A 24,757-nucleotide genomic window follows, 5' to 3' on the forward strand; every position below is an offset into this window, starting at 1 on the left:
CTATATTGCATCGTTTACTTCTCCCCATAGATCTGGAGGTTGGTGATAGTATTCATTCTATAGACAAGGGGACAGAGTTAGAGTTCAAGGGTGTGTAGGGTCTGCACGACTCCAGCTTACGTGGTTTGGCCACTATGTCCCACCGTCCTCGCAGAATGCTGTGGGAACTGGGGCTAGGGCCTAGACCAGTGTTTCCATGCAGGAATGCCGTCCTGGAAACGTATGTTTCTTGAATCTAGAATCCCCCAAAAATCAGTTCAGGAAATGAGAAAAAGTATTAAAATTACCTGTGAATACTAAAGCTTAAAAGGACAGAGATGTTATTGGTTGAAAGGAATCCATCTTCATCAAATGAAAAACGAGCAAGAAACACTAACGTGAAGTTGTAGGTTAGGACTGGGACAGGAGCACGTAGGACAGAACTGGTCTTGCTTGTGATTGTTACGTCATCAGTGTGTATCTGTAGCCCTGTCTGCTGCAAACTGTGAGTTATTCTTGCAAATAAAATAAATTTATACACATATAATAGTACACTTGATACAAATCTTATGAGCAGTGTTCCAAGAAATAAGCTTTGGAAGCAAAATAAATTCTTAATTTTGCAGTTTTGACACATGACTCTTACACTGTTAACCTTGCTAGGAGATTTGAATGTTATTTGAATGCTATCCAGCAATGTTCCCTGGTGTTTTCCAGTGTTTAAATATTCCCTGTAGGCTCCAGTTCTTTGCAAATACAACTAAGTTTAATATTCCTATTTGTTAAACAATTTTTTTCCAGATATATATATAATAATAAGGAAAGAGTATGAAGAATGTTTGAAGTATTTTAAGAACATAATGGTTTAGGGAATTTCTGAGAATTCTAATTTCTTGCTCCTAAATTCCAAAAGTACATATCTGTTGTAGATTTGTAAACACCAATCCAGACCAGAACGAAGCACCCTCTCCAGCCTGGGGAGGACAGCTGACCTCAGGAAGCTCTACTTAGCTGCTCACCGTAGAACTGACACTAGAACCCAGGTCTCTTGACACCTCTTGCCTTTCTTTCACTTACATTATGTGATTTCAGCACAAAGAACAATGCCCACTCTCCCACCCTACCTGCAGCTCCAACTGTGGTTTTGTTCCGAGGGCAGTTAAAGGTTGAAACCAAAGGAGCGGTAGAAAAACGTGGGAGCCATAGTTAATGAAGATTTGTAAGGACAAACATGAACATTTAGGGGGTTAACAGGCTACACTTTACCCCTGAAACTACAGAATTCAGTTAAACCCTTGGCCTTCACGTCCTTGGCCCTATACCTGACTTTTCCGTACTCCTTTATGTCTGTTTTTCTCTCTCCAAACTGCCCCAGGTGTAGAGAAGCTAATCATCCATCACATTTAGATGTGAAAGGTTTCCCTCTCAAAAACTGGGGACCTAAATGCAGCAGGGATTATCTCTGGCACATGAAGGGTGAGGAAACTGAATCAGGACCCGGACCAGAGTGGTACAAGTTCTAGCGAGAGGAGCCAGGCCTAGAACTCTTGTCAGGTTTCTAGGGCTGTGTGCCTGTGCGCACTGAATAGTTTTAAAGTGCCCGTACTTGTGTGCTTTAACAGGGTCAATTTCTAAGTTCATTTCCCATCTTTTACTCCCCTGTGGCCCTCAGCTAATAATATTTTTAGCCCCCATGGGTCAGGTACTCACAGTAGAAAAAAGGTTCCACATCCTCTTGCTGGTAAGGGTGGGAGTATTGGTGGGCAGTGGCAGGGTGGCCAGAGAGAGGATGGGATCCCGCCATTCCTCCTGAATCTCAAGGGAACTAAGACCAGAAACCAGAGCCAAATAATTCCTCCTGCTACCCACCTGCTGATAGTTCACTAGAGGGAAGATAGGCAACTTTTCAAACGGAACTTTTAAATTGTAAATCAGACACATTAATTATAACTTTAATATAACAAATGTTATTAAGCAGCAATTCAAAACCATAAATCTTTTTGAAGGTGCACAGGATTATTATAAGGTCAGTTGGCAGTAATGCAGATATTGTCTGGTATGAATGAAATGCTGGGGTGCGGAGTCAGGGTGGCCTTCCTCGGCCTCATGCTGACTTCCCAAACTGGGACGACACCCCATACCCTCCTTCCCCCTCTTCACGCCCAGAGCCCCTCTGGAGCTCACGGGGAGAAGGTGCAGGTGCACTGGACCAGTCCTTGCTCATCCCGGGCTTTGTCACAGGCCTGGAAAGCAAGCCCAGGAGGCTGCTGTGCTCTCGGAAGCCAGGCTGAAAGCCACAGACTGGATCCCAGGTCCCCGGCCCCTGCTGGGCTGGGGGCTGCCTTCTCAGCTCCACTTCCACCTGGCCCCAGTGGAGCTTCAGTGGCAGCAGCTGTGGAGCTGAGAAGGTGGAGACAGACTGTTCGTGGTGGGCCATGCCAGGGAAGCAGAGAAGGGGAGGGCTGTGCACAGGAAGTGAGGTCCCATTTGAAAGGCACTATAGGAGCTGAGGCTTAAGGCAAGGGGCATCCGAGCTGTCACAGGAACCCCCTGAAGGCTCACAGGTGGATAGGGGGTCAGCCTAGTAATGGGAAAACCAGCTCCTCAGGCCTGCTCTCCCCACCGCCATCCCCTCACTGTTTTCCCACCTTCACCTTGCAGCTGCCAAGCTGGAGGCCCCAGCAGCAGTTGGCAGGGCTGGTCCCCATCTAGTGCAAACGCCTCCCCCTACTTAAGGCACTTCTTTCCATTTTCCAATCAAGTGAGTCAGTTTCTAGTATCTCTGGAAGCAGCAAAAATGAGGGCTCCCTTCCCCCTCCCGTTTTTTGACTTCCCTCCAGATGGGTCTGAGTTTTAATGTTGGTTCTGAGAATTCTATGTATATTCCCACTGACAAAGGCTTCCCTTTGAGGCGACTGAGTGACTCAGGCCCTTTAAAACTCCTGACCTGTCCCAAAAAGTGATTGTCAATTTCAGGGTGGGGCAGGGGATAAGGACGAGGCACAGGAGGTAAGTCCCCCTGCTTCTCTGTGAGGTCAAAGCTGGTTCATAGGCTGAAAGAAGGGGGCAGGAGCTGGACTTTCACATTTACTTGCAGCACATGGGCCCTGGAAGAGGGCCAAAGGAAAGCCAAGGGCAGGAGCCAGGCAGGCACTGGAGGGAATGTGGGACTGTGTGTGTGCACCTGGAGGCGCCTGGAGGGTGACAGCACCTGTAGACAGAAGCTTGTGTGTGAGTGAATGTGGACTGTTCCCCTGTGTGTGGTGGTCGGAGGATGGCAGGCACAGGAACCAGCCTGCGGTGCAGCGGCACACGGCTTCCTTCCCTCCCACTTCTCCCTGGTCCTCAAGTTTTCAAGTGAACCTCTATCCCAGCAAGGCCACGCCCAGTCCCATGATAACTAAGAGGGGAAGTGGCCACGGAAAGGAAAACTTCTGGGGCCTCAGCAGCGGACACCACAGCCTTACTAGTTGGGCTCTGGTGCTGGTACCTTCTCGGGCAGAGACTCAGCCTCTTCACTGCTCAGATCCTGAGTCCCAGAGTCTCTGCCTCCCAGGCTTTCAGAGGCGTTCTCCTACCCTCTCCACCTTCTGCAAGGGCAGGGGGAGTGGCAGGAAAGTGGGCCGGGAAAGCCGAGAGCTCCTCTCCTCCATCTTCACTCTTTCTTAAAGGTCCCTGTTCTTGTAACAGTCCCGGGAGGACTGGCTGCCCCGAGTCAGGTGTGAGGGAACCAGTGGCGGGGCAGCGTGTGCGGGGGTGGGGCTGGGGTGTCTAGACACACATCCAAAAGCAGTGGGAGAGGTAAAGGACACAAAATTGGGGACAAAGAGAAAGATCTTAGGCCTCAGGAAATGGGTCCTAGACCTGGGGGACGCACATTCAGAGGAACGGATGAACAGGTTGAGGGAGTGTAGAGTGTGGAGACACTGAGAAATAGCCGGCGGGACCTTAGAGACACAGGCAAAGGGGTGCTGGGCCTGAGGAGGCTGGAGGGCGAATGGGCACAGCAGAGAGGCGCAGACCTTGACCTCCAGGAAGGCGGGCAGGAGGGGGCCTGTTGTCAGGTGCTGGCAGCTGTCTCACTTCCCTCTCCATCCCACCCTGAAGAGAACAGGCTCTCTCGCCTTTGCTTTCCAGAGCTCCTGGCATTCCCTGAGGGCAGTCAGTAAGGGGTGGTCCCTTCCCATTCAACCAGGTACTGCACCTTGCCCTCGGGCGTGACCCTCCGAGCCAACACCTGGTACTTCTCCCCACAGGCCAACCGCCCAGCTGCGCCAAAGTAGTTAGTGATAGACGACTTGAGGTGGGACAGGGATGAGTCATCTTCACTGATGCTCTCAAACGTGTGGCTGTCGATGCCCTCGTCTGGCCGCTCGGCGCCCAAAGCCCCCTCTGCACTGCTGTCTGAGGGGCAGCGTCCACCCAGCTCGGCTGCCCGCCGCTTGGCCCGCAGTGGCGTGTACGCTTTGGCTGCCAGCTTCCTCTTTCGGCTGCCCACTGTCCGTCTATTATCAGGAAGGGAAGTGGAAGATGGAATGAAATGGAGAAGTCCTCACAAGTCCCTCTCTCTGAGCACTCCCCTGGGTACCAGGGGCTGGGCCGGGCCCAGGCAGGGCTTATGTCAGGAGCGCCTCACAACAGCCCTGGGAGGAGGGAAACAGCCCTCCAGATGAGAAACCACCAGCTGGGGAGTGACAGAGCCAGGATTCCAACCTATGAGTGTCCAGCTCTAAAGCACATGTTCTTTAGATTTAGATCTCAGCCCTGCACAAGCCCAGGGGCAGAGGTCCTGCTTACAGTGTAAGCAGGACCCTCATCTGGACACGTGTAGCTACATGAGTCAAACGGGTAGGGTGGCAGCTCAGGAGTCAAGTCCCTCGCACCCCAGAGTCTGGCCTGGAGACAGACAGACATGCGTGCACACGTGCACATGCACACGGGCAGAAAGAGGCAGAGGTGGTAGAGAAATAGACAAGCACACAAGAAGAGGCACATATTCACAGGGACACGAGCCAAAGAGCCAGTGAGAACAAAAACAGGAAGAAATAAAATACATAGGCAACAGCTGAGAAAGACAGAGATGTTTGGACATACAGAACTACTCTCAAGACACACAAGTCTACTTTTGCAAGGGCCTGAAGTTGAAGGTGCCCAGAGTTCAGAAGAGCTTTGCAGCATACCCTCCCTACGCCGCTGAGGACTAGCTAGTATTGCCCAACAGGCTGTACCCTCAGCGAGGCCTCCAGGGATTTTGGTCCCCTCGCCCAGGCCCTACACCTTGCAGGATGCCATTTCCCCCTTCATCAGGCTTCCAAAACAATGGCTCTTTTCCATAGAGACCCAAAGACACCAGATTCAGATAACCGAGCACGAGGGTTGGGAACCCTGCAGGCAGAGGCACAGACATGCAACACCACCGCACGCAAAGGCCAAGAACCCCAGAGTGGAAGAACCTCTGGTCGCAGGACCCCTGAACCGGAAATGCCCAACAAGAAGTGTCACACAAGCTTGTGCAGCAGGCGGGGCGGAGCGGAGCGACCTGAACGAATGTCCATCCTCAGCACCGTCTGAACCCCATGACTTAGACCAGAGGGTCCCAGACTCACAACTGCAGGAGGCCGAGTCCCTCAGCCCAAGACTCAGATGAACAGAATGAGCCCCACGTTAGTCACAAGAGTGGGAGGTGGAGGCAGGGGGGTGGGGGAGGGACGGGCGACGACAGACGATGAACTTGGGTTTGGACAGCCAGGAAGCTTACCTGGAGTCATAGGAGAGGCTGGTGGAGGCAGAGCCAGACGTGCTGGCGGCGTCTGTGGAATCCACGTCTGAGAAGAAGGTCTGGCCTGAGCTGGCACTGAGGGAGGAGAGCGTGGGTCTGAAGTCAGCCCTTAGCCTCCGTGGGACTTCTCCACACGCACCCTATGTCCCAGCAGGGGCCCATCTTCCCACTGCTGAGCTTCCTGCCACCACACCTGCAGGGACCACCTCCTCCCTGCTTGGCCATTTGCTACCTTCCCAGACTTCAAAGTTCCAGGAGTCAGGAAAGCCTTCCCCGACCACCCTCCCTAGAGGTGATACACGCACCATGACAGTAATTCAAGATAATTAATGAGCATGATCCCAGACACTTGTGTGATCTACAGGCCCAAAGTGCTTTCATTTACAACATCTTGTTTGAATCTTCTAACAACCATGCAAAACCAGGTGAGGCGGCTCAGAGGTTAAAGAATTTAAAGTGACACAGCTAGGAACAGGTGAGCAGGGGCTGGAGCCCAGTTCTGCCTAACGGACGCCCTTGTTCCCTTTTCCATGCCTATAGGAAAGCACTGAATGACCTTAATCATTTCAGAAATAATGGGATATGCAGTCCCTCCCCTTGGATATACCAAGCACAGGGGGCTGTCAGGAAGTGTCCAGGGCAGCTGGGAAGGCTTAGGGAGGCTTCGTGCAGGACTGTGAACGTGGGGTACCCACGGCACTTTTGGTATAAGGTGTGGGGCCTGGAGAAGCAGGAGAGGGACGGAGAGGTGTGGAGGCCGGGCAAGGCAGGCGTCGAGTGCTGCTCTGAGGAGCTTTCCACCGGAGCCCTGGACACCACAGCTGGGGGATGTTATGCGGAAAGCTTTCAAGCAGAGAGACCCTTCAGGCAGCCTTCTGCAATATGGACCCTTTTAACTAGAATGGCCCTGGGGGAGCCCCCACTCCCTCAAAAGGCTTTCTGCTCTGCCCTTTCCAGAGCCTGCCTTCTCTGCTGGGGGAATGGAGATGGTCTCCCCAGTTGGTTCCATCCTTGTTCCCAGAGCAGACCTCTCTGCTGGGTCCCTCACTGTTACCTTTTTAAACTCTGAATTTCATCCAATGTGAAGTCAAATATGCTGGCCAGGTGGTGGTTGGTGCTCCAGGCCGAGGTAAAGTCGCTCTGTGGACACAAAGGAAGGGGGCGGGGGGTCAGTGAGCCTCAAATCTTCTCCCCGCTGAGGGCCACAGGCTGCCAGGGCTTCTGAGGGCTGGGCCCTCCTGAGGGGAAGACCTGTCACTCCCTCCTTCCTCCCGGTCCTGACAAGGGGCCAAGTCACATCAGTCTGGTCCTGGCTCTGTCTCTAGCTGTCTGTATGACCTTCCTATGTCTGGTCTCAGTTACCTCAGCGGCCATGCTTCACGCTTAGAGGTGTGATGGAGTCACGGAGAATGAAATGACGGTTGTGAAAGTGTGCTGTAACTGTCATGTGCTGGAGAGATGGGCGGCACTGCTGATGCCCACAGGGGGCTTCAGCGAGGCTACAGGGCTGCTGAGGGAGGAAAGTGTGCCCAGGAGCCTCTGCCACTGCCTGAGGTGCAACCTCGGGAGACTCACTGCCCCTCCATGGCTGTTGCCCCACCCGGACAGTGGGGACGAGGATGCTACCTACCCTTGCCCCCCTTCAGGTTCTGGGGAGAACGTGGGGAGATAAAGGGGTGGCCTTGCAGTGCCTGGCTTTTCCTCGTTTAGCTGTAATAGGAGCTGACTCCTCTCTGGGAGGTGGGAGAAGCCCCTGGGCCTGGGGGACTTGTTTTCTGCACAGGAATCCCTAATAGGTGCTGACCCTGTGTGTGCAAGTGGAGAGTAAGAAAACAAGAAACTAACACTGGGAATAGCATCTTCCAGCAAAAACTTTGATCTTTTTCTTCTATAAACTCGCCTTTTCTGCTGCTGGAATTCGTGAGGCAACAAACTGTGGAGACAGAAAAAGGAGAGGGTGGCCCGGTCAGAGCCTGAAGGCCCAGGAGGTGGGGAGGTGGGCCCGAGGGAGGAGTGGCAGGGGCAGGGCTGGGGTCACAGCTGCTGGGGTGGAGACAGCCTCTCCTTCACAAGGAGACCTGGGGAGAGGTGGGGGAGTCCTCTGGGGCGGCAGGTGTGGGAAGGTGCGCGGTGGGGATGGTGGGCAGAAAAGAGAGAAGGTGCCTCTTCAGGCACAGGCATCCAGATGCTCTGCCCCCCACAGCCAGGGTGAGGGGCTCAGCTCAGCCAGGAGAGCTAGGGACCCCTTAGACTCTGACTTCCCCTTCACGTCTCTGCCTAAGCCCTCATCCAGCAAGACTGGGTCCCACGATGAAGCAAGGCAGTCAGGGCCGTGGGAGAAGGAGTCGGGATGTGGGATCGAGCTCTGGCTCAGCCACTAACTGGCCTCTCAGGGGGCCTCCAGCTGGGACTCCTGCTGCAGGTCCTCCCTGCTTGCTGGGATGCTAGCAAACTCTGCGGGCCCATTGCCCATCGCATGCCCGCCGGCTGGGGCTGGGAGGTGCACACTGACCCAGGCTTGCTCTTTGCTCTCTTGCGCAGCTCAGAGGGGGCGCCGTTCTCAGCGGGCACCAGGCCCTTGTCAGGCAGAAGCCTCCCTGGTGGGTTGGGCGGGACGCGAATGCGCAGCCGGAAGATGCATTTCTTCTTCTTGATCTCCTTGCCACAGAGGAACCTGGGGGTGGGCAGGGGGAGGAGAGAGCTCTGGAGTCTGTCGGTCCATCCTCCTGGGGAGGAGCGTCAAGCATTAAACCTACGCTCTCTGCCTCGCTGAACCCGGAGCTAAAATCCAGAGTGGCCTGTGGAGACGCTGATTCCTTCAAAGCCTGTGGGATCAGGAGTCTCAGGTGGCGGCTGAGGACGTGGCTGGTGGCTCCTCCCTGTCCTTCCCCTGCACGTGCGTGGTTCCTGCTGCTCCTCTCCCTTTTCTTCTCTGCCTCAGCCAGCCCCAAAGCCACCTCTCACAGGAAGGCCTCCTCCAGCTCCCAGGGGAACACCATTCTGTTCTCTGCTCTCCCGCCTCAAGGAGGCTGAAAGCGCCTGCAGGCACTTCCCTCATTCTTCCACCACTGGCTGAGCGGCCAGGAAGCTGCAGAGGTGACTCAGACACAGCTGGAGCTCCCCTCAGGAGACTGTCCACGCAAGGACAGGAGGCCTCATGAATATGAGAGCAGGGCTGTGTCTGGCCCCAAACCACGAGAACGTGGAAGACAGAGTGGATACGTCTGCCTAGAGGTGTCTGGAGGTGCTACATAGAAGCAGGGACCATGTCTTATTCCTCACTGCGTCCTCACACCTACACAGGGCTGACACAGAGCAGCAGTTCGATAAATAGTTGTTGATGGAATAAATGAAAGGGATTGAACTGCATCCTCGGCAAAGGGAAGAGTGTGAGCAAAAGCAGGAGTGGGGAAGCAAAGGGCTCAGAACAGCTGACACCCAGAATAAATAACGTAAAGGGACAGTGGCAGGAGGCGTGGCAGGGACTGATCCTAAGAGGCCTTGACTACTGTGTGATGGAGCCTGGGCATTCCCCAAGGTAGTAGCAAGACGTGTCAGCTGTGTGTTCTGAGAAGAACTCAGAAGTCTGGGTGGGAAGCCATGGGTCACGCAGCCCACCTGAGCGATGATGAATCGATCCCTCGGTGCCTGGCCCAGACCATACATGGCTGGGGCAGGAGAGGCCCTCAGAGGTCAGGGGTGTAGCCCCCTATGGAGCTGAGCCCAGAACCAAAATGTGTCATGCTGATGGAGTGCTCAGGGAAGGTGTCACAGAGGAGGTGGGGTGCTCCCTGGATCTTGAAGGATGTGTAAGATTTATATAGTCAGAGAGAAGGGGCAGGAGACCCAGGCAAGGAGCACAGTTTGAGCAAAGGCTATGAGGTAGGAAGAACCTTTAGATTGAAATCCCACCTGTCGGGGCCCCATGGCACTTCCTTCCCTGCTCGCACCTGCTTTTGTAGCTGTTCAGCGCGTTGAGGAGATGCGGTCCTCGGTCCGTCACAGGGGTGTTGGTGAGCTGAAGGGGAGCAGGCCAGCAGAGGGGTCAGACCCAAGCCCATGGCACCTGAGGAGGCCTCCGCCCGCCCCCCCCGCTCCCCCCGTCTTCTGATGCTTGAGTCCTCTACGTGAGGACCACCAGCTTACTCCATGATCCCAGACAAGTCTTTTCACCTGTCTGAGCTCAGTTCCCGTCGGAAACTGGGCAAGTAACTCCTGCCCTAATTGTATCCAGAGCTTTCAAAATGTCCATGCCCTTGACCTAGGGATGCCACTCCATGGACTCTATCATACAGACATAATGTGAAACATGGACAGAGCTTTATGTACAAAAATATTTGCTGCCGCACTGTTCCCAATGCTGGGCCAATGGGACAAGAAGGAAAGAAACTATATGCCCAACAGGAAGGACACTGGTAAACTCTGGTGGAAACCAATGCAGCCATTAAAAATGTGTATGAAAACTCATGATGTGGAAAAGTATTTATGATATAATATAAACTGAAAGAAGATGACTTAAATTGTATATACTGTGTAATCTAAAGCACATAAAAAGAAAAAATACACATAGAAAAGAGGATGGAAGGAAATGTACCTATGCATGAATAGCAGCTGTTTGTTTGTGGTGTGATGTGGGAATATGGATGGCTTTGTTTTTTAAATATACTTCCTTATACTTTTTGGTACTTTAAATTTTTTCTACCAGGAACATGTGTTTTTTGGTTTTTTTTTTAATAAATTGGGAAAAGAACCATATTTTTTTTTGAAAAATACCAGCTCTACCTATCTTTTTGGCTGTATAATAAGTATGTGTTTTATGAATTATCAAACACTGTAAATGAAGATGTTACTACATGAAAATCTTTTGTAAAGCATAAGGGTTACTTTTTTTTAATTTTCATTTTTTAAATCCCTGTCTAATCAAAGAAGGATTTGGGGCAGTCAGTAGAGAAGACACCTCCCTCTTGACGTGGTGGAGAGGATTCTAAGTGTCAAGGGGCAAGGGGGCATGGCCCCGCCGTGGAAGAGGTTGGGGAACCTCTGGCTCCGTTGCCAGCTTAGCTCCAAAACTGTGCTGGCCACTGGCAAGCCCCTCTCCACCTCAGACATCCTGAAAGTCTGGTTTGTTACTCCGTCGATCCCGGGCTCCCAGGCTCCTGGTGCCCACGTTTGCTATTCAAAGTAGGACCAGCAGGGGGCAGGCCCACTTCACTTTGCATCCTAGCCAGGTAGTCGGGAGTGGGTCAAACATCTCTGCTCCAGCCACACTTTATCCCTAGCTCCCTGCAGCTGAATTTGTGCAGCCTTAACCTACCTACTGCCAAAACCTGGATCAGGAAGCCCCTGGCACGGCATAAGCTCAGAGGTGTGGATTCAGGGAGGCAGCAGTTCAAAGACCCTGGGCCTTTGTCCCAGCGAGCAGCTGAAGAGCTCGCGTGCAGAGACCTAGACCCCAGTTCCGCACTGTGTGATCCTGGGCAAACCTCTCTGGAGCGCAGTAACTCCACCGTGGGATGGACTCCTGCCATTCTGCCATCACACGGTCCTGCATACCTTGCCGAGCTGCAGGAGCTCCCAGTGGTGGTTGACGAAGGCCAGAATCTCCTCAAAGTCGAAGTACTTCTTCTTGCTCTGCACCCCCAGGTTGTAGAGGGCCAGATGAACCACGTCCACCCTGGGCAAGGGGGCAAGGAGGTGGGCGGGGTGAGGCAGCAGCCACAGCTGGAGCCTCCTGGGTCTGGGTTCAAGGGCAGGGCCAAGGCTGGGACCTAGCAGTTGGAAATGGGGGGGGGGGGAGGAGAGGAGCTGGGAAGGGGCAGGAGGGGGGTGTGGGCCAAGCCCCATCCTCTCACCATCGCAGGGGCAGCCTCTCGATGTACTCTGGGCCCTGGTTACACACGGAGCAGAAGAATAGGTAGAACCTGTGGGTGGGTGGAGAGGGGGCCTATGGGTGGGAGGGGCTCTGACACCCCACCCTCATTCCCCACCTGCCTTCCCATAGTCAGCATTGTTCTCCTTCCTGGGGCTGGTGGCCTTTTGTGGGGACCAGGAAATACTCCCCCACTCCTTCCAACCCCTATCTCAACCCTGTTCCCAAGTGTCACTGCTCTGGAGTGTGGCTTTCAGAGAGTGAGCCAAGTCCCACTGGGCTGCAGTGGTCACCCTTGTTCTCTCTGACACACACACACAATCACCAACACGAGACATCAAGAAACACGTCATATCTGGTGTGACACACGTCAGCCTCCCATTAGCTTCTCTCCATTGGATCAAGTCACTCATTTACCCAGTGGCTCCTACAAGCCTGGGTGGCGGTGAGGCAGGGCCTGTGTCACTCCCTTCCCCAGACACTTAAAAGAGACTGGGGCTTTGTCTAAGGTCCCCCACAAGTCATTGGCAAGTGGGGATGTGGTCCAGAATGTTCCTCCAGGGGAAGACGTCCTGTAGACAGATGTACGCTATCAGACCCCCTCCCCCCGACTGGGGCCTGGCAGGTGGTCTGAAGGAGTTGCCGCTGCTGTCCCCTGCCCCCCATCTCACAGCCAAGGCTGAGCCAGACCAGATTAGCACCTACCGGTCTCCAAACATCATGGGCTCATTGAGGCACTGGGTGCAGGCCTCGTGGAACCACTGCCTGCACTGGTAACACTGCAGCATCCGCAGATACCATCTGGAGAGACAAAGGAGCCAGGTCACCTGGGCCCACACTCCCAGCCAAGCATGAATCTCAGCAACCTTTCCCAACATAAACTTGCCCTCCACTAGGGTAAGGGAAGAGAACTCAGTTACCAAGCACTTAGGCTGTGCCAGGGGAGATCCTGGCAGCAGGGCATATGCTATCTCATTTGATCTCACGATGGACCACTATCCCCATTTGAGAGATGAGTCAGAGGTTAAATGGCTTGCTTAAGGTTACTCAGGAAGCCAGTGGTGAAGGGTGATTCAAATCCTGGCCTCCCTAACTTCAAATCCCGTGATCTTCCACCATCGTACACTGGAACCCCCAGGTCTGGACTGTGCCCCACACACGGCTTCCCAAACACCACTGACAGGGAAAGGTTTGCCCAGGAGACTTCACAGGAGAACAGTGGCTCCTGTAACCAACATGGGCAGCACTACGTCTAGTTTTGCTCACCAGGACTGTATCGACCCTACCATGGCCATTCAACAGCTACTCACTGAATATAAACAAAGAGCAAAAAGGTGTTTCCTTAACAAGTCAATGCTCTGTTCACACTTTTCAGGTGTGGTTCATGGACCCTCAGCATCAGTCACCTGGGGTCTAGGTTAAAATGCAGATTCCTTGGCCCACTCCAGACCTTTCCATCTTTGGGGCAACCCCAGGGAGATGCATTTTTAATAATCACTCTGGGTAACTGCCTTAATGCTGTAAAGATCTCTGCAAGGTAAGCATTTCTCCATGTTATCCTCTAGGCCTCTCAACACCCAGGGAAGTTGATGGGGCCGAGATTATTAATCTCACTTGAGAGATGAAGGACTTCAAGCGATTTGCCCAAATTAGCCAGATAGGCTGAAAGCACAGCCTCCAGACTCCCAGTTCTTGTCAACAAAGCTTGGGGCTAAGGTTAGCACTTCAAGGTGTCCTGCAGGCTGAGTTCCTGAGGGCAGAGATCCCATCTGTTACAGTAGCGGTCAGGCCCGGAGCAGGCTCCTTTACCATGGCTACATGGAGGCCCAGGCCTGCAAGGAAGAATCAGGCCAAGACTCTTGCCCTGCAGCGAGGACAAGAATCCCCTCTACAGTATCCCCAATGTATGACCCCCCACACACTCTGCTCGCACACCTTCAGAGAGAAGGATCTTAATACCTCCCCAGCTCTGACAATGGGAAGGTTTGTCTAACTTCTGCTTACCCCCAGTAACATCTCACACTTAAGTGCTTACCCAGTGCCAGGCACTGTGAAGGCCTTTGGGTGAATTATCTACTTCAGGCTCTGCTCACAACTACCTGGGAAACTTATGATAACAGGCTCAGGGGCTGCACAGCTCTAAGGGGCCGGGAGAATGTGGACCCTGGGGCCCAAGCTCTTAACCACTCTTCAATACTTCCTTCTTTTCCACGGGCCCCAGGAAAACACCTCCGTCTTCAACGGCCCGCTGCGGGAGGGCTAATCTCATCACCTTGAGCCCCGTGCTTGGGTCTCACGCTTCATATTAATATTCGGGCTCTTCCCTGGAGCGCGGCCCCGAGGCCTGGCACTCCCGGGTTGCCCCCGTAGGGCCCGCCCCCACCGCCCGAAGGGCCCCGCCCCCACTGCGCCCGCACTGCCCCCGCGGCCTTACTCTCCCGGCCCGCCGCAGTAGCAGTAGCATTGCTGCTGGTTGGTGCGGTGGGGTGAGTCCCACTCGAGCTCCTCGGGCTGGTAGGACAGCACCATCTTCACCGCCTGCAGCGTCCTGGCGATGGCACCCTTCTTCAGCGCGCCGCCTTTCTGTGGGAGATGAGGGGTCCCAGGTGGGCCACGAGGGAAATGCCCGTTAGGGAGATCCTCAGATTTTCCAGTGGAGTCTGATGCAAGGAGCCTTTTCTCATCAAGCCCAAATCCATCCTCTATCCCAGAAGGACCTCCATTAATAGGAATAAGCACACCAGTAAAGATAACAACAATAACCAACCAGTGTGGGAACATACATGGTGTCTTTTAACATTAAGTCTTTTAACATGTATTGGGGGCCTCCTACTCCTGACACCACATCTGTATCCATTTAACAACTGAGGAGACTGAGGCTCGGGGAGGCTAAGGAACCTGGCCAAAGACACACAGCTGAGAAGTGGCAGCAGTGCTGTCTGCTTCCAAAGCCCTGGCTCTGTGACCAGGAGTCAGGCCTGAGCCCAGGGAGTCACTGGGCTTCTCACTGTACAGGGGGAAAGGCAGGGACTGAAAGGAGGGGGGCTCACCCGCACAGCCAGCGCGAAGATGCAGCGTCGGCAGAACCAAGGTGTGAGCAGGGGCCGGTCGGCACTGCCTGCTATGGGGATGTGGCACTGCTGGTGGTAACCTAGGCAGAGGAGGGGTGGTGGGTGCCCACAAGGACGCAGTGGCCCAAGGCCAGTCAGCCCAAAGGCGGCAGGGCTGGGGAGGGCTGTAGCAAGTCCTAGGAGCTGTGTGCCTGCCAGCTGCCAGGGGACTGGCTGGCCATTCTCACCAAGGCAGCCAAGTTGGAGTCCAAGTAGGTGAGTAAAAAAACAGCCTGGACCCCAGTGGGGGAGGCACCAAGGTCTGGCTTCAGTCTCTGTGCCCTGTCTCTCCCACCCATCCTCTCCACCCAAGGGAGCTCCAAACTGTATAACTTGTCTCACTTTCCAGAAGCCCCAGCTCTCCCCAAGGGTCACCTCTCTGGGCCCTCACTCCCTGGAAACAGCAAGCCAGCTAAGGCCCCAAGTCTGAGGGAGTGACTGCCAGGGGCCAGTCTGGGGATGGGGCCTTCTCAGTGGGATGGGGCCTGCTCATCACACTCACCCAGGCCACACTTCCCACAGATGAGGATCTCATTCAATGGCCCTGATGTCTTCCCCAGACAGATGTTACACTTGGGCTCCTCTCCTGGAACACCAGCTGAAAGAGAGAGGCCCTCTGGGGTCAGGTCTGGCTGGCAGGAATTAGAAGTTCTAAAATCACATTCCAGGTGCTGAGCCTCTACTTGCTGGACCTAGCACTGGGCCCCATATGCCAACACACTGACTCTCCCCAACCACTCTGAGGTTGGAGGTACCTACTGTCATGACCCCATTCTAAAGATGGGTAAGTTGAGGCTCAGAAAGGTTAAGTCCTTTGCTTAGCTAGTAAGCAGAAGAGGTGAGATTCAAACCCATGGCTGTTTGACATCAAATCCTTTATTCTTTTGACCATGTCATGCTACCTCTCCTGCCTAATTTTAACTTGATTTGTTAAACAGTTTTTTTATGTTGAATAATTTTTAAAAATATTATTACGGAATCATAATAGACAGAATGTCATAACGGAAGTCTATGTTCTCGTCAACAATTATAAACTCTTGGCCAATCTTGTTTTGACAATATTCCCACCCACTTCCCCCGCCTGTATTATTTTGAATCAAGTCCCAGATATCCAATCATTTCCATAAATATTTCAGTATGTATCTCTGAAAGATTAGGGCTCTCTTTTTTAAAAATAGAAAAACCATATCTACAGTAACTTTATTATACCTAAAAATTAAAAATAATTTCTTAATATCATCAATAAATTCAGTTAGTATTCACATTTCCAACTGCCTCAAATAAAAATGTTGTGTTCGTTCAATTACTTTTAAACTACAGGTTCCATCTTTTTTTCTCTTGCCATTTTTTGATGTTATTGAAGAATAAATACGTTTGTATGTGAAAGATTTGAATGAATAAATTAAATACATGTTGGCGTGTGTTTCTGTCCGACTTCCCCTCGCAGACTGAAAGGTTTGTAAGAGCAGAAATGGTATCTGTTCATCAGTGTGTCCCCAGGACCTCATATCGTGTGTATGTGGCACATTACACGCACTCAAGACATGTTTGCTGAGTAAATGCTCTCTTGCCTCTTATTCCTGAATATGCCCCCAGGAAGGAGGTGCCCACCGTGGATTTCAGGAAGCCCTCGTTGGCTCAAGGAGTGATGGATCACTAACTATGACATGCTCAGCCTCGTGCTGTCACCTTGAGAGGTGCCAGATGGGCTCCCATCCTGCCTGTGAGGAGCCGTTACCTGGCTGGGGAGCCAAGCCGTTCCCCAGGTGAGCCCTACGGCACCGCCATGGTGCCTGGCATGCAGTGGGCCTTCTACTCAAGATCTGCTAAAGTGAACTGTCTTTCCTCACCTGCTGGTTCCTCACGCTTTCAGTAAGAGGGTAACTAGGAGAGAAGAGCCTCACTGTTCTGGATCTTCATATAGTAATAAATTGAGGTGACAGGGGCTTGGAGAAGAATCAGTCTGCATTAGCCACAACATCTTGCAGAAAAAGGCAATTTGGAAGCTCTAATAACTGCCTGGGTTGACCTCTACTTGGCGGACTCCTTAAAATCATCTCTTACAGTAACAAATTCTTTAGAAACTGCCCCTCTGTGACTCGACAGCACTGGACTAAGCATTCTACGTGGATTATCTCATTTAAGCACCGTGTGAGGCCAGTACTTTCATTGTCTCCTTTTTCCAGATGAAGAGACTGAGGGTCAGAGAGGTTATGTCACTTGCCCAAGAATATGCAGCTAGTAAATGACAGAGCTAGAACTTGGTCCAAGGAATTAACAGCTGCCTTTCCCCTCATACCACATCTATTCTCCTGTTAGAGCATAAATGGCAAACAGGTTTCTTCTTTCATGGCGACTCTGATTGACCAGTAGTGGTTGCTGGGAGCACCATGTTGAAATATAAGTGTTGTGACTGATTAGTGCTGTCTGTTGTGTACCTGGGAAGGGAAAATGGTGGCAAGAATGCCCCTGATTTGCTATCTTTGTGAGACAATGTAAACCTCTGAAGGCATGGATGGTACCCAACCCTGCTTCCTTTCAACCCTGAAAGCTGATCCAGCACCATTGGGCACGTCCATCTTTACCTGCCTGGTCCATCTCTGCTTTCTTGGTCTTTCCCCCATGGACAGAACTGCCTCCACTAGTTTTCTTCACAAATTGACAGGGGACATTATGCTCCCATCTAGAGGTGACAATTCTGATTCCCTGGGCCTCTCCCTGTTCCCAGCCCAAAGTGACCCAGAGCTTTGTGCAGAGGAGATGAAATGCAGCAAGGAGGCAGACACAGGCCTGGGACCTACCCCTGCTCTCCCAGCACCTCCCAAGCCACTTTCTCCATCTGCCTACCTCCTTCACAAGGTATGAGTACTCAAGGGGATGATGGATGTCATAAGGGCTTTTCCATGTAAACACACAACTGGTCATCTCAGGTGGGGATGGGGGTCCACGGACAAGGCCAGATGCCAGAAGTAAGAGCCAGAAGGAGACAAGGAATGATGGAGGTGGAGGAGAGAGGACCCAGGGTGGGGCAAGGGTGCCCAAAATCTTAGGAAGACTCACCATGTTGTATGTCCTTCCACAGGACCCAGTATTTGGAATTGTCTTCAAAAGTCACAAGGCAGCTCTGCTTTGAACTGCTGACCTGGGGCACAGAGAGGGAGGAGCAACGTGAGAAAGTGGCTGGGGAAACGCGTGGAACACGGTCTTCCTCTCCTATTTTTGTCCCCACAGAGCACAGGGATTAATTAGACCCCCTCCTTGTGCTCCAGAAAGGACAGCTTGGCCAGAAGGGGAAGGAGGATGGCAGTTCCTGGAGGTAGTGAGCAGCCAGTCACCAGAATTGTACAGTCAGGGACTGGCAGACAACAACTTGGTGGGAATGCTGAGCACAGAACAAGCCAGATGGTCATCTGTAATCCTCTCCAATCTGACTCTTGTTTTGTAGGCTCAGAGCACTTTTCTAAAGAACTGGTTGGGTGATGTTGGCCCTAAGGATGGAAGCTGCCAAAAGCTCCTTCCATGTTCAGCTTTTGAGCTTGAGGGACAACAAGGGAATTTTCCAGCAATCCCCCATCGTCCATCACCAGTCTGAGGCCTAAGACAGAGGATGAGCAGGGCGACGCTGAGGCTGGGAACAGGGGCTGAGGAGGAAAGGTTTACCCTCTTGATCTTCCCGAGGTAATACAGTCCATCTGTCCACCGGCAAAGCACATACTGGCCTTCTGTCAGCTTGGACATCAGGTCTTTGAAGTTGTTCTTGGCTTTTGCCAGGGCCCCCTTGTTGGGGAGGTGGCTGGTGGCACCATAGGAGTCCCGAGTCCCTGGGTCCAGAGCTCGATTCTCCATCAGTTTCCACTGACACTGGAAGAGAAAGAGAACTGGCTTTTTACTCCTTGCTTCAGGGGAGGGGGACAGAAGGGAACTACCATTTATGTAACCTGTGCTATGTGCCAGATGCTTTTATTCTCTCACTGGATCCTCATGACAACCCTGTGAGGGAGGCGTTATTATTCTCATTTCACAGATAGGGAAAATGAGGTTTGGCAAGGGGAAGCAATTAGGGGGTCTGAGGCAGAGCCACGGTTCATAATCAGGTGAGCTGATTCTAAGCCCTGCTCTCTTTCCCACCCATACCATGCTGCCTTCTAGAGAACAAATCTCTCAGCCAACCACAGAGCAAAGTCTCCCTCCCCAGTGGCCTGACCACACTCACTGGCTTGGGAGCCTAAGGCTTTATCCCTTAAGCCAACATACTCCATGCTGAGTGGAGAGCCTTCTCCAGGAGAGCAGCAAGAAGTCTTACACTCTCCACCCCTACCCTGAGAGCTGGCAGAGGAAACTCACCCGGAAAGGGAAACTCCTGGGTGGCTTGTGAACTGGCATAGCCTTGGCCATCTGTAATCCCCTTTTCTGTTCTCAATTATGTGATGATTTAATGGAAACCAATGCGGGGACATTTAAACTCACTTATGCTTTTACTCAGATGCAAATTTGCTCCAAGCAGTTGTCACCCCCATGCCACCCTCTCTAAGCCGGTCTCTTACCAGCCTATAAAATGCACTGCTCCCCCACTGCTTTCACTCTTCCTGCTAAAGTACTACTGGGGTCCCCAGACACAGACCCCCACCTCCACCCCCACCCCTAGCATCTTAGACTTCTCTAACCAATGAGTTGTCACAGCTGGCCAACTTCAAGCACAGCGACTTCTGGCAGCCTGCTGTCTTTTCCATCCCCCTGTCTGCGTTAGGGCCCCACCTTGCCTGGGCCATTCACTCATTCAATAACTGTCTCCTGAGGCACTGTCTCACCTATACTGGGCACCTGGGATGGGCAATAGTACAACCCGTGACCAGGGCTAAACAGGCCACACCCTGCTTTCCTGCCTCCTCACCAGACTCTTCCACAGGGCCACAGATTCCCATCTTTTTCTTCTCCCTCCCAGAAAACTTGAATGGCATTCGAAGCCCTCCCCAAGGTCCTCTTGTCCCTTTTCTGGGCTCACCTGGCTCCATGTCCCTCTACACACTCTCCATTAAGCCAAACACCACTTCCCTGTGTTCCTTGCACCCGCTCCTCTGCTCCTCTCGTTCCCTTCCTCTCTGCCATGGCGCTGGGCACCTGTGTTACGACTATCCGTATACAGGAAGAGTCCCGTGTGTTATCCATGTGAGTGCGTGTGTACTCCTGTGAGACTGTGTTTGATGCCTACAGCAGTATGTCAGTGAGCATAGGAAGATCAATACAAGTGTGCGCATGTCTGGGGCCCCCGGGGCAGGCAGGGCACTGCTAGGGTCTTGGCTCTCCAGACCTCGGCGCGGCCACCCCCATCCTAATCGCTTGTCCCTATTCCTCTTTTCTGCAAGGCAGAAGGCACAGGCACAGGGCAGGGTGTACGGTCCGAATCCCTGCCTTCTCTCTGCCACCTGGCTCCCGGGCACTGCGAGGTTCCCGCCAGCAGGGCCTGGGGCCCGGACCGCGGCAGGTTCACAAACTGACACTTCCTCCCCTGCCGTGCCGCTGGAAGCGGGCCGGGTCGCCGCGCCCCCACTGGCCTGGCTGGGGGCCCCCGGGTGGCGGCCCCCCAACCCGAGCCTCCATCCCCCCCGCCGGAGCGGGCCCCCGCGGGCTGTGATTGGTTGATTCAAACCCATCTGCAAAGAAATGCCTCTTTGCGGGTTCTCGTCGGCGTCCAGTTCAAATCCGCGGCACCGGGAGCGCAGGGCCGGGAGGGGGCAGGAAGCGAGGATGATTCATGAGCCGGGGCCTCTCCCAGGGCGGCCGTTGGCTTTTTAAAAAGGGTGTTCAGGAGGGGGAAAAAGCTTGCAGGAGTACCCCCTTCGGGTCCAGCTCTCCTCTCTTCAGTCGCTCCGACGCCGAGCTTCCCCCTTTCCCATCCTGCCGCCGCCTGACTTCGGACGTGAGCAAAATCCCAAACGCCCCCGTTGGTCTCCACCACACCCCACCCCGCCCCTGAGCAAGAAAAGTAAAGGAAAAGTAAAGATTTGGGGCAAGGAAACAACGACCTGTCACCTACGGCCCCCCAAAGGCTCGGGGACCCCGGGAGGACTCCTGCCGCAGGCAACGGTCACCCCCTAAGTCTCCCACGCGTGCAGCGCCCTAGGACTCCACCCCCGCCCCCCGGAGTCGTTCGCACAGCCAAAGTTCAGGGAGATTGCAAAAGAGCGATGTGTGCAGTGAGAGAAGAGTGTGGCGGGGACTCCCCGGCCCGGGCCGGCCGCCTGCAGCGCTGAACTTACCGCGAGCCTGCGTGTCCGCCGGTCCCACTTGGAGTCTGGCCACCAGGCGCATCCGCGGAGGAGGCGGCTGCGCTCGGCCTGCGGCTGCCTGGCCGAGTGTCCGCCCGTGGGGCCGGGGTCGGGGTCTCGGCGGGGGCGGGGCGGGGCGGGGGCGCCACGGGGAGGAGGGGGGGTGGAGGAGGGAGGGGCCGGGGCGCTCAGGAAGGGGCCCCCCGGGCGCGGGGCGCCATCTTTTTCGCGTTTTCCCGCGAATTATTGACGTCCCGCTTATGTAATTAGCAGGGGCCGCGCCGGCCTCGCCATTGGAGCCCGGGGCCGCCGGGGCCCGTAGCACCCCCCGCCCGCCCCCGGGCCACCCCTTCCCGCTGCGGGCGCGCATCCTCCGCCGCCACCGCGCGCCAGGCGCAGACACGCGGCGCGTGTGCACGAACGCAGAGCCCGCGCCGCGACACGGCCGCACCGCGGGGGCGCAGGCACAAGGGGGCAGCTCCTCGCGCGCACGGCGCTCAGAGCGGGCACTCACTCGGTGAGGAAACACGGCTCTGCGCACAGAGGGCGCAGACCTACAGCTGGCACCCACTCGGCAGGGAGGCGCAGACACACAGATTCACGGCGTTCACACAGGCCCCGGCGGCCCAAACGGGATTCACACAGTGTCAACGCACAACGCCCTGCACTGGCAGCGCGGTCAGCAAACACAGAGACACAGCACAAGCATAACACAGAAACAGATACACAGCGCACACAGCACAGACACAAGGTCACACCACACCGTATACACGACACGAACACACACTAAAGAGACGATGACAGGGTATACACAGATGCAAGGAGAGCGAACCAGTGTACACAGCATAGGCACACAACACAGACACACATACGGTAGACAAACGACAGGCACTGCGCCACAACACAGTAACAAAGTACACCAACACCAAATTGCACACAGACTCAGTGTACAGAAACAACATAAAGAGACAATTGGAAATACCTACCACATACACAAACACAACATATAGGTAAATGGCGCACAGTGAAAGACACATGCGTAGGAAAAGCAAATACTAGCACCCTGGTCATGGCTCCAGTCATATCGGGCCCTTGCCCTGGGGACAAAGGGCAGATGTGTCCCTGTCCAGACTCACTCTTTGGGAGGGGGTGGAGAACACGTGCCAACAACACCCCACTCTTTACACCCCACTCCTTATCCATCAGGCCTCCACTCACCTGCCACCATCACACTCTGCAGACACCCCCAGGAGGCTGGGGGAGTGTGCACATCATGGGTGTGGCCACCGGGCGTCCCTTCCCCACCCCTTCAGCCTTCCCTGTTTACTGTCTAGTTGCCCACCTTGGCCCTCTGCCTCCCAGCCCTGGGGTATGATCTCTCTAGCTGACTGGGTCTGCCTTTAGGACACCTGGGCAGAGATATGGAAGCACTTACCCCTGGGTCTCATAGGCCAGCTCCGCTGGTTATTGGCCATGGAACTTGAGCACATCACTTCAACTCTTCAGCCTCAGTTTCCTCACCTAAGTAGCGTCATTGAGAAGGTTAAAGTTAATGTATACAAAGCCCCTGGCACCCAGTGGATGGGCAGAAGTGGTTGTTGTCCTTTGTATGAAGTTACAAAGGGAGTGCCCCCCCTGAGTAGAACTAGAACTGGGAGCTGTGGGGCCCGCAGTCTCATGGGGGAGTCAGGTGTTGGCACAAGCAGCGACAACACATGTAAATACGACGGGAGTGGTACAGTGAACTGGACTTGGAATTGGAGGAGACCTGCCTTCAAGTCCAGCTCCTCCTCAGAGCCAGTGTGGGATCTGAGGGAGCTCGTCTCCCCTAAGGCCACATTTCCTCTTTTGTTCAAAGGGGGTAATAATACTACCCCATCTCACAGGGCCATTGCATACATGAGGTTAAAATCGGATTATGAATGAAGGTTAAAATAGCATAATGAAAGAGCAGGTGCTTTGTAGAGGAAAAGTGGTATGTAAAGTGAGGCATCGTTAACACACTACAAAACAGGAAATTATAAATGACACTAGAAAGGTGCAATGTCACCAGTGATTGTTCAGAGGCAGCTCTGACTTTGAATTGAGAAGAGAGGATAAATAGCATGGAAAAGCTGGCATTTAGGTAGAATGTAGAACTAGGGCGGTGAGCCTTCCTAGTGCGGTAGGGGGAATGGTATGTGCAGGGGGCCTGGGATGGAGTTGTGGGGATTGGGCTGGAGTTCAGGTGTGTGGAGGGAGGCAGTGGAAGGAGAGCGTGGAAGAGAGGGTGGAGCGGAGTGTAATGGGCTGAAGTTGCTTCTCAGCCCACAGGCAAACCTGGGCCACTGAGCATGGTGACAAGTGGTACATGTTCTCGAAGAGAAGTCTGGAGCAGAGAAGTGCCACGACCTGCATTTACTTTGGGATCTGGCAGAAGGAGGTCAAAAGTGTGTACAAACAAGAGAAAGACAGAGAGTCCCATTTTTAATAAATGGGTTAAAGATATCAACAGGCAATTCACAAAAGAGGAAACCTAAATGGCCAAAAATACGAAAAGAGGTTCACCCTCACTGGTCATATGAGAGATGCAAATGAAAAGAGCCGTGACACACCATTTCACATCCAACAGACTGGCAAAGAGGAAGAAGTCTCTCAATGTAGGGAAGGGAGGAGGTGTGGGTGGCAAGGATGTGGCACCATCAGGACCCTCCCGCACCATTGATGGAGAGGTAAATAGCTACCACCGCTTTGGAGTAGAGTTTGGCAACATCTAATCAAGTTGAAAGTGCTCATATTTACAATTCAGTGACTCTGCTTTACTCATTCTACATATAATTGTAAGAAATTAGACATTAATTTCAGCCATCCAGACACATTGTGATCTATTCATGCCATGGACTAATACACTGGGAGTAAAAAGAAACTAAGGCTATAAGCTGCAACACAAATATTGTCTAGGAAAAAAACAACATCAAGTTGTAGAATAGTTAGTGTGATACAAAAAGTTGTTTTAAACATTCAAAACTATGCTACGTGTAATTTCGGATACAGTCAGATAGGAAAGGTGTTAAAACATGCATAGAAAATCAAAGATAGCACATTTAGAAGAGTGGTTACCTCTGGGAAGGGAGGGATGGGAATGAGACCAGAAAAGGGTACACGGGGATTTAATTATATCTATAATGCTTTATTTCTCAGAAAAAAATATCTGAAGCAAATATGGCAAAGTGTCAAGATTTCACAATGCTAGGTCCATAGTTGTTCTCTCTGATCCTTCTCCTTCTCAAGTCTAAAATTGTTTCTCTATTTTCTGGATGTTTGAAATATTTGGTAATTTTAAAGAGGGGAGAGGCAGGGATACTATGTTGAGATTATAGCAGAGGAGGTTGGGTCACGTGTGCAGGGCCATTAGAGCTCGGTGTCCCAACATGTCTGGTTCTGTGACTTGCCACAGCTTGGTGAAGTAGGCACGGCAGGCAGCACATCCATTTACAGGGGAGAGAATAGAAGCTTGGAGAGGTGGCGTGATTTCCCCAAGGTCACACACAATGAATGGGGAGTTAGGATGCATCCCCTTAACCTCAGCTGTCTCTCTGCATTTGCCAATCAGGGTGGACAACCAGAGGCCAAAGAACCTGGAGAGAAGGCCTCCAGCCTTGCTGTAAGCCATCCATCCTCTTCCATCTGCTGCACTATTCTTTCTTTCCATTAAGGACAACTTGGAAAATGTAGAAAAGCACAGGGAAGAAAATAAAAACACTTGTGATCTTCA

General features: G+C 53.1%; 1 protein-coding gene across 5 annotated transcripts; it reads right to left on the reverse strand.

The window, feature by feature from the left end:
- Positions 1–731: 731 nt before the first annotated feature.
- PHF19 (PHD finger protein 19) lies at positions 732–21,333 on the reverse strand. Of its 5 annotated transcripts, none has more exons than XM_033122149.1 (15): positions 20,995–21,333; positions 18,398–18,598; positions 17,798–17,879; positions 15,240–15,335; positions 14,678–14,778; positions 14,062–14,210; positions 12,333–12,428; positions 11,611–11,679; positions 11,312–11,432; positions 9,709–9,776; positions 8,271–8,432; positions 7,604–7,691; positions 6,813–6,898; positions 5,738–5,833; positions 732–4,484 (listed from the first exon to the last, which is right to left on the reverse strand). In XM_033122149.1, exons 2-15 carry the CDS (start codon positions 18,581–18,583, stop codon positions 4,142–4,144), a joined length of 1,743 nt encoding a protein of 580 aa, XP_032978040.1. In that variant the 5' UTR covers positions 18,584–18,598; positions 20,995–21,333; the 3' UTR covers positions 732–4,141. The 5 variants fall into 5 exon arrangements, with proteins under 5 accessions (XP_032978040.1, XP_032978038.1, XP_032978041.1 ...); XM_033122147.1 differs by having other exon boundaries at positions 18,453–18,598; positions 20,995–21,147; XM_033122150.1 differs by lacking the exon at positions 20,995–21,333 and adding an exon at positions 20,570–20,610.
- Positions 21,334–24,757: the final 3,424 nt, after the last annotated feature.

The sequence above is a fragment of the Rhinolophus ferrumequinum genome, chromosome 12 (genome assembly GCF_004115265.2).
Source record: "Rhinolophus ferrumequinum isolate MPI-CBG mRhiFer1 chromosome 12, mRhiFer1_v1.p, whole genome shotgun sequence".
NCBI lineage: Eukaryota > Metazoa > Chordata > Mammalia > Chiroptera > Rhinolophidae > Rhinolophus > Rhinolophus ferrumequinum.

Coding starts and splice junctions, on each gene's coding strand:
- PHF19 (XM_033122147.1), bottom strand. CDS start 21,046: ATGCGCCTGGTGGCCAGACTCCAAGTGGGACCGGCGGACACGCAGGCT. Junction 12,429..14,061: donor TACTGCGGCGGGCCGGGAGA/GTAAGGCCGCGG, acceptor TTGTCTCTCCAG/ATGGTATCTGCGGATGCTGC. Junction 6,899..7,603: donor TGGAAGATGCTATTCCCAGT/GTTAGTTTCTTG, acceptor TTGTGTCCACAG/AGCGACTTTACCTCGGCCTG.